This window comes from Gobio gobio (genome assembly GCF_949357685.1).
Source record: "Gobio gobio genome assembly, chromosome: 17".
Taxonomy (NCBI): domain Eukaryota; kingdom Metazoa; phylum Chordata; class Actinopteri; order Cypriniformes; family Gobionidae; genus Gobio; species Gobio gobio.
In genome coordinates this window covers 24450657-24464814 of record NC_137110.1, presented here as the reverse complement: position 1 = coordinate 24464814, position 14158 = coordinate 24450657, and the positions used below count along the sequence as shown (strand labels likewise).

At 37.0% G+C, this 14158-nt stretch overlaps 1 protein-coding gene across 1 annotated transcript in view; it reads left to right on the top strand.

The window, feature by feature from the left end:
* Window positions 1–14158, top strand: part of kif1aa (kinesin family member 1Aa) — a 92560-nt gene that overhangs the window by 74030 nt on the left and 4372 nt on the right. The window contains exons 35-44 of the mRNA XM_079841142.1: window positions 1317–1383; window positions 1520–1604; window positions 1706–1811; window positions 4444–4470; window positions 10376–10490; window positions 12497–12630; window positions 12726–12787; window positions 12885–13030; window positions 13146–13343; window positions 13963–14034. Coding sequence (XP_079697268.1) covers window positions 1317–1383; window positions 1520–1604; window positions 1706–1811; window positions 4444–4470; window positions 10376–10490; window positions 12497–12630; window positions 12726–12787; window positions 12885–13030; window positions 13146–13343; window positions 13963–14034 — 1012 coding nt within the window. The remainder of the gene's footprint in view (window positions 1–1316; window positions 1384–1519; window positions 1605–1705; window positions 1812–4443; window positions 4471–10375; window positions 10491–12496; window positions 12631–12725; window positions 12788–12884; window positions 13031–13145; window positions 13344–13962; window positions 14035–14158) is intronic.

Below are 14158 nucleotides of genomic sequence, written 5' to 3'. Positions count from 1 at the left end.
GTGGACAGTATCTATCAAAAGTGGTCCAAGGAAAGAACAGTGGTGAACCAGCGACAGGGTCATGGGCGGCCAAGGCTCATTGATGCACGTGGGGAGCGAAGACTGGCCCGTGTGGTCCGATCAAACAGACGAGCTACTGTAGCTCAAATTGCTCAAGAAGTTAATGCTGGTTCTGACAGAAAGGTGTCAGAATACTACGCAGTGCATCACAGTTTGTTGCGTATGGGGCTGCATAGCCACAGATCACTCAGGGTGCCCATGCTGACCCCTGTCCACCTCCGAAAGCGCCAACAATGGGCACGTGAGGATCAGAACTGGACCACGGAGCAATGGAAGAAGGTGGCCTGGTCTGAGGAATCATGTTTTCTTTTGCATCACATGGATGGCCAGGTGCGTGTGCGTCGCTTACCTGGGGAACACATGGCACCAGGATGCACTATGGGAAGAAGGGAAGCCGGCGGAGGCAGTGTGATGCTTTCGTCAATGTTCTGCTGGGAAACCATGATGTTACTTTGACACGTACCACCTACCTAAGCATTGTTGCAGACCATGTACACCCTTTCATGGAAACGGTATTCCCTGGTGGCAGGAATGGTTTGAGGAACACAACAATGAGTTTGAGGTGTTGACTTGGCCTCCAAATTCCCCAGATCTCAATCCAATCGAGCATCTGTGGGATGTGCTGAACAAACAAGTCTGATCCATGGAGATCCACTTCGCAACTTACAGGACTTAAAGGATCTGCTGCTAACATCTTGGTGCCAGATACCACAGCACACCTTCAGGGGTCTAGTGGAGTCTATGCCTCGACAGGTCAGGGCTGTTTTGGCAGAAAAAGGGGGACCAACACAATATTAGTCATAATGTAATGCTTGATCGGTGTATGTGCTGTATTATGTTATACAATATGATGTGTGTACCGTGGTCTTAAATCTTAAATTCAAATTAGTTATACTGTACATAAAATTTGCACCAGGGCCCGTTGGAGAAACATTTTTGTTGTTCACTAAATGGCAGAAAAATCTGACTGTAAATTTGTCATATGGTACCTTATATGAAAACAATGATGTCTTAGATCAATTATTTATCAGAATACCAAACTGGACATGCTTAAAATATATAATTAAAAATTTATATAAATACGTAAGACATAGTTTATATATTTTATATAGTTTAATATATGTTAATAATTATTCATAATAATATTAAATCTATTGGCTTTGTAAATTCTTGTACATGTTGTGTACGGTGTTTCTACACCAAGGAAAGCTAGACACTGCTGGTTATTGAATTTGATTTGTATCTGTCCCTTGCAGCTATATCCCAGCCGTAGTGGACCACCGGGTTGGCATGCCCTGCCATGGCACATTCATGTTACATCAGGTACTGGAAAATGTTCTCTCCTTGTATTTTATGTTATGTTATTGTGTAACACATAAACCATTTTCCATACTATTTTAACATTAGAGTACAATATTATTACATTATGACATACAACAACACAACATTTTCATAACAGGGCATCCAAAGGAGAGTTACAATTACCATAGTACATGAGTCAGGAAGAGATATTGAGTGGAAGGAAGTGCGAGAGCTGGTTGTAGGTGAGTTTGGGCTCAAATTCGAACTTATGCTCAATGCATATGAGTAAATAATAGCGATACTGTGATATTCAGCAAATGGGATATATTTTTGCGTTTGACAGGGCGCATCCGGAACACGCCTGAAGCAGATGAGACAATCATCGACCCCAATATTCTCTCTCTCAACATACTGTCTGCAGGATACATTCGACCCACACAAGATGACAGGTACCTTCTCATCCCTAATAAATATGCCAAGACATCAGAAGACAAGTTTAGAAGTTTACAAATAAAATGGACATTCTCATGTCTTTAACACTAACACTAATCATCTTGAAAATGATTCTTGTCATTTTAAATTTAAGACCGCTTGCGCAAGAGGTTACGGTACATGGGAGATTTATTTATCTGGCATGAAGCCTTTTTTCTCCTAGAACACTCAGTAGCAGATTTTCTCCTCTTTGGCTGTTTCCCACTCTTTTTAATACCAGGTCTCCATTTTAGTGATTGCTGCAGTTAATACGACTCTCTCCTCAGCCTTGGCATATGATCTGAGAGCTGAAGCCAAGCCTGTGAGACAAACAGTTCTCTGCACAACTTTAAAGCGATGAGTTTTTGCCAAAGAGAAATGAGTCAGTGAACCAAACCTTCCAAACAGCTCTTAAAGGCTTGCCACAAGGGAGTGATTCAGAATCAAACAGCACAGCAACAGTGCCAGCCTTAGATAATGACAAAAAGTATATTCACACTTTTATGTTCCTTTGCACAAACATACCATAACTCGCTGCATGGTTGTGGGGACTGACAACTGGCACATCTTAGAACTGCCATATCGAGGCTTTTAGTATTAAAGACAGGGTGCAAATTATTCTGCTCCAATTAAGGTTTGAACCCCCCTAAAAGAAGTCGAAACAAAAGGTTTGGGGGATTTTTAAAAAAAAGTACACTACCGTTCAAAAGTTTGGGGTCGGTACAATTTTGTACAAATTTTTTTTGAAAGAAGCTCACCACGGCTGCATTTATCTATTCAAAATACAGTAATATTTTGTAATATTATTACAATTAAAAATAACTGTTTTCTATTTTAATACATTTAAAATATATTTCCTTAAGAAATCATCATAATATGATGATTTGGTGAAAACAGTTGTGCTGCTTGATATTTTTGTGTAAACTGTAATACTTTTTTTCAGGATTCTTTGATAAATTAAGAATCCACATTTATTTGAAATAGAAACCTTTTGTAAAATTATAAATATATTTTATTACTTTTGATACATTTTATGCATCCTCGCAGAATAAAAGTATCAATTTCTTTTTTTGTTTGTTTTTTTGTTCTTTAAATCTTAATGACAACTGAGCCCAAACTTTTGAACAATAGTGCAAGTAAATTGTTTTAATTTTACATATTACATAATGTAAGTAACGTGATTGAGTGGTTCTCAACCTTTTTGACTCAAAGGCCCCAACACAATATTCAAAAAATAAAAATTCAACATTTTTAAGGGGAATCGTTTTTCATTCAAGTCATTCTGAGGCTCCTTGGAAGTTTGCTGATGCCCCCTAGTGGGTGCTTGCTCCCTGGTTGAGAGCCATTGCTTTGATGCTAGTCTAAACAGCTACTGTCATTTTTATTTATTTAGATTTACGTAACACAAGTATATCTTAAAAATATGTTTTGTGTAAAAACGTGATAGTAAGATTGTTGGTTACTGAAAATTAAATGGTTAGCGTTTGGGTAACCCGAACAACAATTTGATATGTGCAAAATGAATGTCAACAGATTTTGCGCCCTGAAAATCTGACCATGTTTAATTCTAACACTGATTTATATGGTACACACATGGAATAAACCTAGATAAATGCTTAAAATATATTAACGCAACCTCTCAACACACCTCTTTCACAACTGTTGGATTGTTTAATCATTGCGACCTTTCTGCATGACATAACCACAGTGAGTCAGGATACTTTTAACGCATCGCTTGACTGACAGACTGCTCTTTTTCTGTTTGATAAAACTCATAACAAATAATCCACTGCGCACAAGACAAAATGTGATTTTATTAGCCACGATGAAGGAGGTCACAATTATGGAACCAACAAAATTCACTATTTTCCGAACAGGCAGGGAATTGAAAAATGGTTCTCTAGTTCACCTCCTTGCTGGTTGTGCAAGTCTTCCCATTTGATGCTGGTCTGCATTTGTGTCCATTCTCATCTGTTCATTCCATTCGCTCTGTCCACACTCCATCGCTCAGACTCAGCTACTGTACCCTCTCACTGAACCACACAGTGGATCGACATCTCTGCTGGTCACCATCACGTTGTTGTGATCTGCATGTGAAGATTTATTTGAGAAGAAAGCCTAACGTTAAAAAGCATTTATTAAACTTTACTAATAAAATCCATCATTAACATTCTCTCATCGTGATAGTTATTGAAGACAAAATGCCACGTTTGTCATGTCACGTTATACGCTAGCAGCCAAACAAAGCATTTTGTCATCTGCAATGCATTACTATGACATCACCTTAAATGGGCATCATATATCAGCATCCAGACTTTGCAAACATGAAATGCTTCAAATCAAATCATAATCATTTGGATTATCTTATATTATCAGATTTATCCATCTGCACCCCACAAAGCTCTCGTTTCAAGCAGCTGTGACCTCCTCTTCTGCGATCCACACTAGGCCTACCCATAAAACCATGTATCGGAGCTGGATTCATGCACTAATGCAACCGAACAAGGACAAAGATGTGACAGAGAGTTGTGCGGAGGCCACACAATCTTCTCTCCACAACCTTCTGATTTCTCTAGTTCACTAACAGAATGTTGTTTTGTGTTTTTTCAGACAGTTTCTTGATTCGGACATGCCTAGGTATATTACCTTCAAATCCCTCTCCTCCCATTTTATCAGACACACACACACACACATCAGAATGTGTATTTTTCATATTTTTATTTCTCTGGCCATCTGTCTAATCAACCTCCATCGTTCTTTGCGTCATTTTTTTGGCTCTCAAATACTGTTCTTTCTGCATTCATGTTGGTTTGTCTATTTTTTTTTCTCTCTCCTTTCCTCCTATTTCTGAAAATGTGAGAGAATTTCACTCCGGCTCCCATGGAAATGCTTTTGTGTGTGAAGCTTCTGTTCTGTATTGTATGTTTTTGACATTTTTGGCAACTCTAGGTGACTGGATTGCATGGCTTGGCTTTTGTATGGGCTGAATCATTTACAGGAGGTGTGGTAGAGATCATAGTCACGTTCCCAACTAATTAGGAACATTCTTCGAAATTTATGTTGACACTCTAAAAGCTATGAAAAAGATTGTTCATTTGAAGTAATCTGGTCTTTAGTAATGTTCTCAAAATGTAAGCACAAAACCTTTATTTATACATTGTTCATGGTGCAATTTTTTTTTTCTGAAACATTTTAGTTGGACGTTTGTCTAAAATGTTTGTTTTGTTTTGGAACGTTCCCTCAAAATGATAAAATAATGTTCACATAACCAAGAAAAACTATTGAACCTTTTGAAAGTTTGATTTTGGACGTTTCAGAGAACATTGTAATCTACGTCAGTCACTTCTTCATCAGTCACACGTTCCTCCAGTTTAAACTAAAAGTATTTTTATAATATTTTTAATGATGAGTCACTCTTACCACACACGCTCCATCAGTCCTACATAAAATGTATTGCTCTTGCTCAACAAATTAGATGACATCTCTTAATTAAAAGTTTATGGTTTCATTTAAACAGTTCTGCAACCAGATCAAGTTCCATCACAAATGTCAAAGCAACACCATAAAACACAATTTCGCCTGTGTGGGGCGATAACTGTTGGCCAGACCACACACCATGAGGTCTGTGTTGTTTATGGGCGGGAGGGCTCGCTCTGCTAACCTCAGTATTAATCATGAATCTCTGAACAAAATTAGTGTTATGTTAGTCCACTGAGATTTATGATTTCATACGAAAAAAATGTGTTTAGTCAAGTTTATTGACAGTCTCCCCTGCATTCTCTGCTCACATAAGCCATTCTTTTTAACCACTAGGGGGTAATATTGATCAAATTTCTTTCAAGGTTTCATATGCTGCCTGAATGACTATAAACAAATATTTTGTTCTGCAGATTGTAATTATTAAATCAGCACAACTATAATCCCAGGAATTAGCTGCTTGTAAGCTGCTTGCTGCTTATAAGGGTGGTGTCGTCCACAGTATGAGAATATTGTTTTTATCCTAATCTGTTTTTCTTGTTGAAATGCCAGCCAGGAAAGTTCCGCTTGACTGGGCAATTACATATCACGATCAGAATTTTATTTCTCATACACATAATTTTTAACACCCTCTTTTACAGTAAAATGACACACCGGGTATAATGCGGTATAGTATTAAACCTGTAACCCGCAATTCACTGTATTTGGTAAAGTAATGTACATTTAATTAGTAAATGGGTTTTAGCTGTAGCATTTTTATAATATTTTAAATGACAATTTTTTTTTTTCAGTCCTGCCTTAAACTTGCAATCCATAGGTCAAATGTAGAGTATAAGTGCTTAAAAATAAATTGTGAGCAGAAAGAAATTTAGCTTACGAATTAAAAGCAAAACCCAGCTAACAGGATTTTTTTTCCCGGAACTTTAGCTAATGTTCAGGAAAAGTTATCTCAAAGTAACGAACAAGTGTATTTTCAGTAAGGTTAATACAAAAATGTTATTTGTAAAAAAAAAAATTGTCTGCTTTTTATACGTCACAACTTACTACTTTTTTCAAAATGTTTTTCAAAACGATACGATAACCGATAATTCTTTATATTTGATCACCTAGGCCTATATATTGGCCGATAAATCTTAATCCAGATTTGTATATTATTTTTTGAGAACCTGATACAAAAAAACGAAAGTCTCACCATGGGAAGCCATGTCCCAAGTACACAATTATAATGATGTTCTCATTATAATTTTATGTAGACTATATGATAGACCTGCGCTGCACATGTATTTTCCTTTTTGAAGTGTTTCCAATCATATTTCAAGCCATTCAAAACTATCATGTTGAACAGAGCGCATCTGAAGTGTCTCAGCTGAAGAAAAAATAATCCATTACTTATTGGCTTTAACATATATGCCAAATTTTCTTATTGGACCGATAATGATAATAACATTAAAAATGAACATATATCAGCCCATATCGTATGGTGGCCGATAAATTGTGCATCCCTAGTTTTTGCTAACCAGAAAGAAAGAAACAGATGTTTTGAATGTTCCGAGAACTTTCAGAAATAATGTTTCCTTAATGGGAATAAAAATGTTCTTAGAACATATTTTTGCTAGATGAGTAATGATTTGGGAAGGTAAGATATCTTCACATAATTCCTCAAAGTATTTAATATCAGTCTTAATACACACTTGTCACCTTGGCAACTGTACTATTATCCACACCCCATCATCCTCTAATGTAGTTTCTATACTGTCCCAAGAGTTTGCCAGGGAGTTGAGTATAGCCCTGCAGTGTCCTTCCCATATATGTTCACAGAAACCAATTTTAATTTCCAGCAGCTTGGGTGGCAGTGTGCCGCAGCTCAACAATCCATGTAAGCATTACCTCAGTGGTAGCATGCTTGCTTTCTTACCCCTGTGCAATGAGTAATTCTTCAATATTATTTAGATCCTCAATGCAGGCAGAACCAATAAACTTAGAAAGAAATGTCTCGCTGTATATTTTGCCAAGAACATGAGTTATAGTTTGGATTGGCTGATATAAGAAAGTTAAAGGGAAAGAAAAATTGAAAGGGAAGGTAAAACAACAGGAAATCTCTTTTATCGTGTGTAAATGGGAGGTGGAAATTATCCTCACAATCCCTCATCTTGCTTCGTATGCGGAGCTTGATTTATGTGTTTTTTTGGGAGTTAACAATAGCATCAGAAATTGGATGGCTGGGTGTCCTCTAACTGTGTGTTTGTGTCCTAACCGGCTAAAGCCAACTAGCGAGTCCGGTAGCTGTGTTTTGGAACATGGTAGTTGGCTTCTAGCTGGCTCAAATTGGTTTGGGTGCTTGACCAGCTGAATTATCAAGTGATGGGGAACTGTCCTGAGCCCAACTGGGACATATCATACTAGCTTAAGGCCATGGTACACTCTCAGAAATTTATTGAGATAGTACCATTAAGTTTCAACTTTGTAACTTATTTAGCCCTAAAGGGTGCATATTATAGTACCCTTTAAAAGGGTATAATTGTTGATCCAAGATGCCCAAGATGATCCAGTAGGTTCCCACCGGTTGCAGGGCCGTATCTGTCATAGATATTGAGGGGGCACGTCCTTCAAATATTCAGAATAGTGGCTAATCAATATAAAGTTTTCATTTGCAGACATATCCACAAGGTACTAAAGTAGAATCTAAGTCTGTCATGGCCAAGTCTCTGTCATTTAGAAAAAAATTGTATATCCACTGTCATTCTGTATATACACTATATTGCTAAGGGGCCAAGCCCAACCCCTAAAAAACAACCCCACACCAAACTTTACACTTGGCACAATGCAGTCTGGCAAGTACCGTTCTCCTGGCAACTGCCAAACCCAGACTTGTCCATCGGTTTGCCAGACAGAGAAGCGTGATTTGTCACTCTGGCCCTGTCCCAAAGGGTACTCTATGTGCACTTTCGGACTTGTGGACTTGCAATGGCTGCTGCGTGCGCGTGTCCGTTAAGTCCACTAGACCGCAGGGTGTCCCATTTGTCATTTTAGGTCTCAGAAGGGTGCTCGCGATCGCCTCCTTTGAGGTCGATATGCGCCCTCGATGCGCACTTCTGCTGAGCCACACTGGTGCGGGTTACGCAGCAGATTTCTTCCCAGCAGTCAGAGCGGCATTACGTCGTGAAAGTGCGGACTCAGAGGAAGACCGTGAGGGTTTAGGGTGCCATTTGGGACAGGGCATCTGCATGCCTAGGTGCTTGATTTTATAGACCTGTGGCCATGGGAGTGATTGGAACACCTGAACTCAATGATTTGAAGGGGTGTCCCAATACTTTTGGCAATATAAAGTATTAGTTTCATAAACCCTGTTGCAGAACAATTAATATAATATAGTATTTAAAAATAAAAAAGTATATAGTAAAGGTTTACTTGAATCAAAAATCTGTTTATTTTTAATACTATGTAATTTTAAAAGTAATGGATAATGAAAAAACTATTATCTAAATCACCATGGGAGGGTCTATTCTCATAAAAATAGAAATGCTTTTAGGCAAGGTTTTTTTCCCTTATACTTATCCACTTACTAGGGCATTTATTTTCCCCATTGTAAATGTAAATGGATAACTATGGCATTATACAATTAACGACTGAGGATCACTTTCAAGTCATTCCGAACACAACAAATGAATGCAGAAATGTGCCTCGTTGTTAGGAGAGACATGCCAAATAATAATAAAAAAGTGTTCTTAAATCGACTTAAAAAGAGTCTGTTCCCATAATAGACAATGCACATTTTCTGTGAAGTCTGTCAAGTCAGACTGCCCAAAATCTAAAAACTGGCTCTTACTTTTGACGACTAGCATTGATTTGTCCAGACTGCAAAAGTCATGTAGTGAATTCCACTCTTAAATGATGACAATATTGTCATTTTTGGGTGAATTATCCCTTTTATAGGATTTCAATAGACTAAGTGGGAGGGTCTCTAGACCTTCTCCATGATCACAACCTCACAGTGACCCTTGAAATTTCTCCCAACATGTTTCATTATTTTCTCCCTATCTCTTCAACAAGTCAATTTCCAGTACCTCTTCCACTCCTTGTCTCTCTCTCCATGTCTGAATGACAGCCACAAAGCTGCCTACTGGGTCATGCCGGTCCATTCACTTTAACACTCAACATATAAAGCACATAAGCTCTATCTATCACATACCTCGGAAAAGCTCGGCCCCTCTCATATACTTTAGACTCAGGCATTTAGAGATTTAAGACCCTTACCCGGCGTAGGGCCAGAAATATAAGTGGATCCAATCTGTGATCATTTCGGTGGGTTATGACCTATATTTATCAGAGCGAGGGAGGGTACTGTTCAACTTAAACTTGTGCTTAAAGTTCAACAAGGTGAATATAACTTATGTGTAAGAGGCAGCCCATACTATTGCATTGCTTTAGGGTCATTATTAGTTCATTCGTACTTCCTGGAGGTCTGTGAAATTACATTACCTCAATTGCATCCCTCAATGAGATAAATTGAGGTAAATTTGCTATATGCTATCCTCTCTGAAATGTCTTACCGATGATTCTATCATTGATTCTTTCCTTTCCACCTAAAGCATTTCCTTGGGGACTAATCCTAGGTATAAGTGTCCCCTTGTACCTGCCTCCTTCTTTGAATGGTTTCGTCTTTCATCCCTCATCATTTTAATTTTATTTTTGTCTTTTATTTTATTGATAACCGTCATCGTTCTGCACATCATTGGTGGTGGCATTCGTATCTAGTGATGAAGCTAAAATGTTTTGTTGCATGCATTTATATTGTGTCCGCTCCTGGTCATAATTTTTAAACACTTTTGTGTCACTTTAAAAATATGAATTTTTCTACGTTAAAACAATAACACTGACACAGTATTATCTTTTATCAGTAAGTTTTTTGCCTAACAAGCTGATACTATTTATCATGTAATAACATAGTTAATGTATTTAGCCTATTAATATTTATGAACTTCTAATATAATTAAGAGAATATGTAAATTCACCTTGTTCTATGTTTAAATCATATCTTTAATGCTGTTTTCTACCATTAATATAGGACATTCTTCCGTTTTGATGCTGCTTGGGATTCATCCATGCACAATTCTTTGCTGCTAAACCGTGTCACTCCCTATGGAGAGAAAATCTACATGACTCTGTCTGCTTACCTGGAGGTAACCAAGGCCATTTACTTATTTAGTTACATTATTTAGTTCCAGCTAATTTAATTTAGCAAACAGCCAGTGGCATTTGTTACGGTTGAATCAAGTACATATGTGAAAGAGAGGCAAATAGCAATAAACCTTGTGGCTCTATAGAGCGCAACAGTACCTGTCCACTTAGTAGTGATCTTGGTTCTGGAAGTATAGTTCCCATTCATTTTTCCACAGAGAAAAAAAAAATCTTCTTTAAAGAATTTCATGACATGCATCAAACCAAACAGCTCAGAGGTCAGTCAAAACATTACAAATTTTGATTTGAATCAAACAAGTATTTGAAAATCAGATAAAAAGACAACATTCCTTGAATTAACATTCCATGAAGCAATGATGAAAAAGTATAGGAACGATATATTTTAAGTTTGTTTCAAAATATTCATATACAGTATACATTAACATCCAAAAGTATGGGGCCAGTAATATTTTTGCAAATGTTTTTGAAAGAAGTCTCTAATACTCACCAAGTCTGCATTTGTTTAAACAAAATACAGTAAACAAAAAAAACTGTAATATTATGAAATATCAAAATTTTAAATTCTTTTTTCTCTTTTAATATTTTTTCAAATGTAATTTATTCATGAATTTTCAGCAGCTGTCTTCAGTGTTACATGATCTTTCAGAAATCATTATATAATGCTGATTTGGTGCTCAAGAAACATTTCTTATTATCTATATTGAAAACAGCTGCTTAATATTTTTGTGGAAACTACATTTTCCAGGATTTTTCATAAGTTCAAAGTTCATAAGCATTTATTTATAACGGCATTTATTTGAAAAAAAATGTGTAACAATGTAAAAGTCTTAACTCTCACCTTTGATCATTTGATCACCTATTGATTTAATGTGTCCTTGCTGAATAAAAGCATTCATCTCTTAAAGAAAAAAACACTTTTGAATGGTGTCTATATGAACAGTAGTGAGGTAGTGAGAGACTGACTGGGTGGTTGCTGTTAGAGCTCTTTTGGTGTAATTTGTTATTCAAATCTTTTTTTTAAAAATGCGTTTAAAGGAATTTCTCATGAATTGAGAAATCAACTTTTCATTCAGCCTTTGATATATAAAAGCTAATCGTGATATTAGAATATCCTGTAAGTTTCGGAGCTGAAAACTTCCTTGTTAGTCAAAGAAAAGCTTTTATTGACACCAGGCCCAACAAACGCTCGATCTCAGAATGTGCCAAGCTGTGACGTCAGGGTGTGGTGAAACGCCGCCTCAACAGAAAAAGAACGCCTGATTCTGTAGCCCCCACCGATTTGTATATGGCATGTTATATATAAATAACATAGGCCTACGTGGAGCTAAACCAGATCGAACTTCCAAGCAATAAACATGCTGCATAAACTTCATGCTGCACGGTTCGCAGTTACTGTATATCCACCGATCGGGCGGGCCAAGTAATAAAAAATAACATTCCAATTAATTGCGGGTGGATGAGAGATAAATCATTGTGTTTGTATCTGATAAAAACATTTTGCGAGCAAATCTTTTTGGTTGCTATTTTCCCACACACTTTTAAAACAATTTCTCACATGTACTCATGGGGGAGCCGATCGCTCATTACAATATGCAAAGCTTATCCAATCATAGCAGTGGGTGTTTACTTCAAAGTCTTCAGTGCAGCACGCCCATAAAAACCGAGCGTTCCATGAGAGAGGCTCAAAACCAGGGTAGAAAATAGCCTACTACTTATTCATTATAATGTTTTTGAATGTAAAAACCACACAAACGTCATAAGCTGACCTCAGACAACAGTATAAAAAATTTTTAAAATCCAGTTCATAACGCCTTTAAATAACATGGACTAATGATTTCAATAGAATCATATACTACCAATTAACAACCTCTGAGATTATTGGAACCCAACTGTTGTGCTCTATAGGTGTTGCTTGTTCTTTAGAAAGCCATGGTTATTCTAAGCACCATTTTAGATTAAAAAGCTTACAATGGTTTTCTTTTTCCAGATGGAGAACTGCACACAGCCCACAGTGATAACCAAAGACTTATGCATGGTGTTCTACTCACGAGACGCCAAGCTCCCGGCATCTCGCTCCATCAGGAACCTCTTCAGCAGTGGCACCTTGAGGCCATCTGAAGGGTACGGCTGCTTCAAATTATAGACAAGTCCTTTGCTGTGTTCCTATTATCATTAAAGTTACCATAAGGTTTTCTGTTGTTTGTTTTTACACGTAGAAACCGTGTAACTGGCGTGTATGAGCTCAGTCTGTGCCACCTGGCTGATGCAGGGAGCCCAGGTAAGACATTAGTCTGTTTAACTGAGGATTTATGAGATGCTGGGTAGTTTACATTTTAGGGGAGGTTCTGCTGTTGAAATGACACTTGAATGTGCAGGAATGCAAAGACGGCGCAGGAGGGTGCTGGATACGTCGGTGGCGTATGTGCGAGGGGAGGAGAACCTGGCTGGCTGGAGGCCCCGCAGTGACAGCCTCATCCTGGACCATCAGTGGGAGTTGGAAAAATTGAGCCTCCTGCAGGAGGTGAGAACATCCTCACAAAGTTATTATATAACAAAGTTATTTGGTTTTTAATGTGAAATGACTAGAATGTGTCTTTTGAGTATCTGAGATTTAATTTCCTTCTGCGGTATGTTAGGTGGAGAAAACTAGACACTACCTCCTCCTTAGGGAGAAGCTGGAGTCCACCCTGCTGCTGGGCCAGGAGTCGCTGCTGTCCTGCGGGAGTGAAGATCTAACCGAGTCCTCTTCCTCATCCACCCACCTGGGCCTGGGCCACAGCCCTGGCCCCGGCCCCGACACACCCAACGAGAGGCAAAAGGAGCTGGCTGCAAAGGTATTTTAAAAATTCAGAAATTATATATAAATTATAATATTTTTATAACCTGGATCATAAAGTATATTCAATATTTATCAAATATTTATTAAATATAATATTTATAAATTTGTAATATATTATAAAATGAAAATACTGTAACAAATTATAATTAACATAATATAATATTGAGAAATCTAATCTTTAAAAAGTCAAGAAATTATATATAAATAAATTATAATAATTTTATATTTTGGATCATACAGTATATGTAATTGTTTCTTCCATTTTACTGAGACAATTTTTGGCCAAAAAAATTTGTTAATTTATATATATATCATTATATATAATTTTATATATTATTACAATGTTATTATGATTTATTTAATTCATTCATTTTGTAATTTATTCAATTCAACTATATTTATAATTTAAAATTATATATATTTTTAAGAATAATGTAATATAATTAACTTTTACAGCATTGTTAGTTTTCCTATCTCCATTTTCATGAAACCACTGCATTATCTAATACTATTATATTATAAATGATTCATAAACTGTGATAACTTCAGGAAATCGTGAGCAAAAGGCTCTTGTCAATCAGTTTAACATTCCCCTTTTCTGTTTATCCCAACAGTGTCTGCGTTTGCTTAACCACACCTTTAACAGGGACTACAGCCATGTGTGTGTTAGCGCCAGTGAGAGCAAGGTGAAGATGTTAAGAATATAATACACTATTTTACACAATTTTCTTCTGTCAGTTACCACCTTAAAAAAAGTTCTGACTATTGCTGCACAAACCTACAGAAATTAGATTTCAGTCTTTCAGTCTT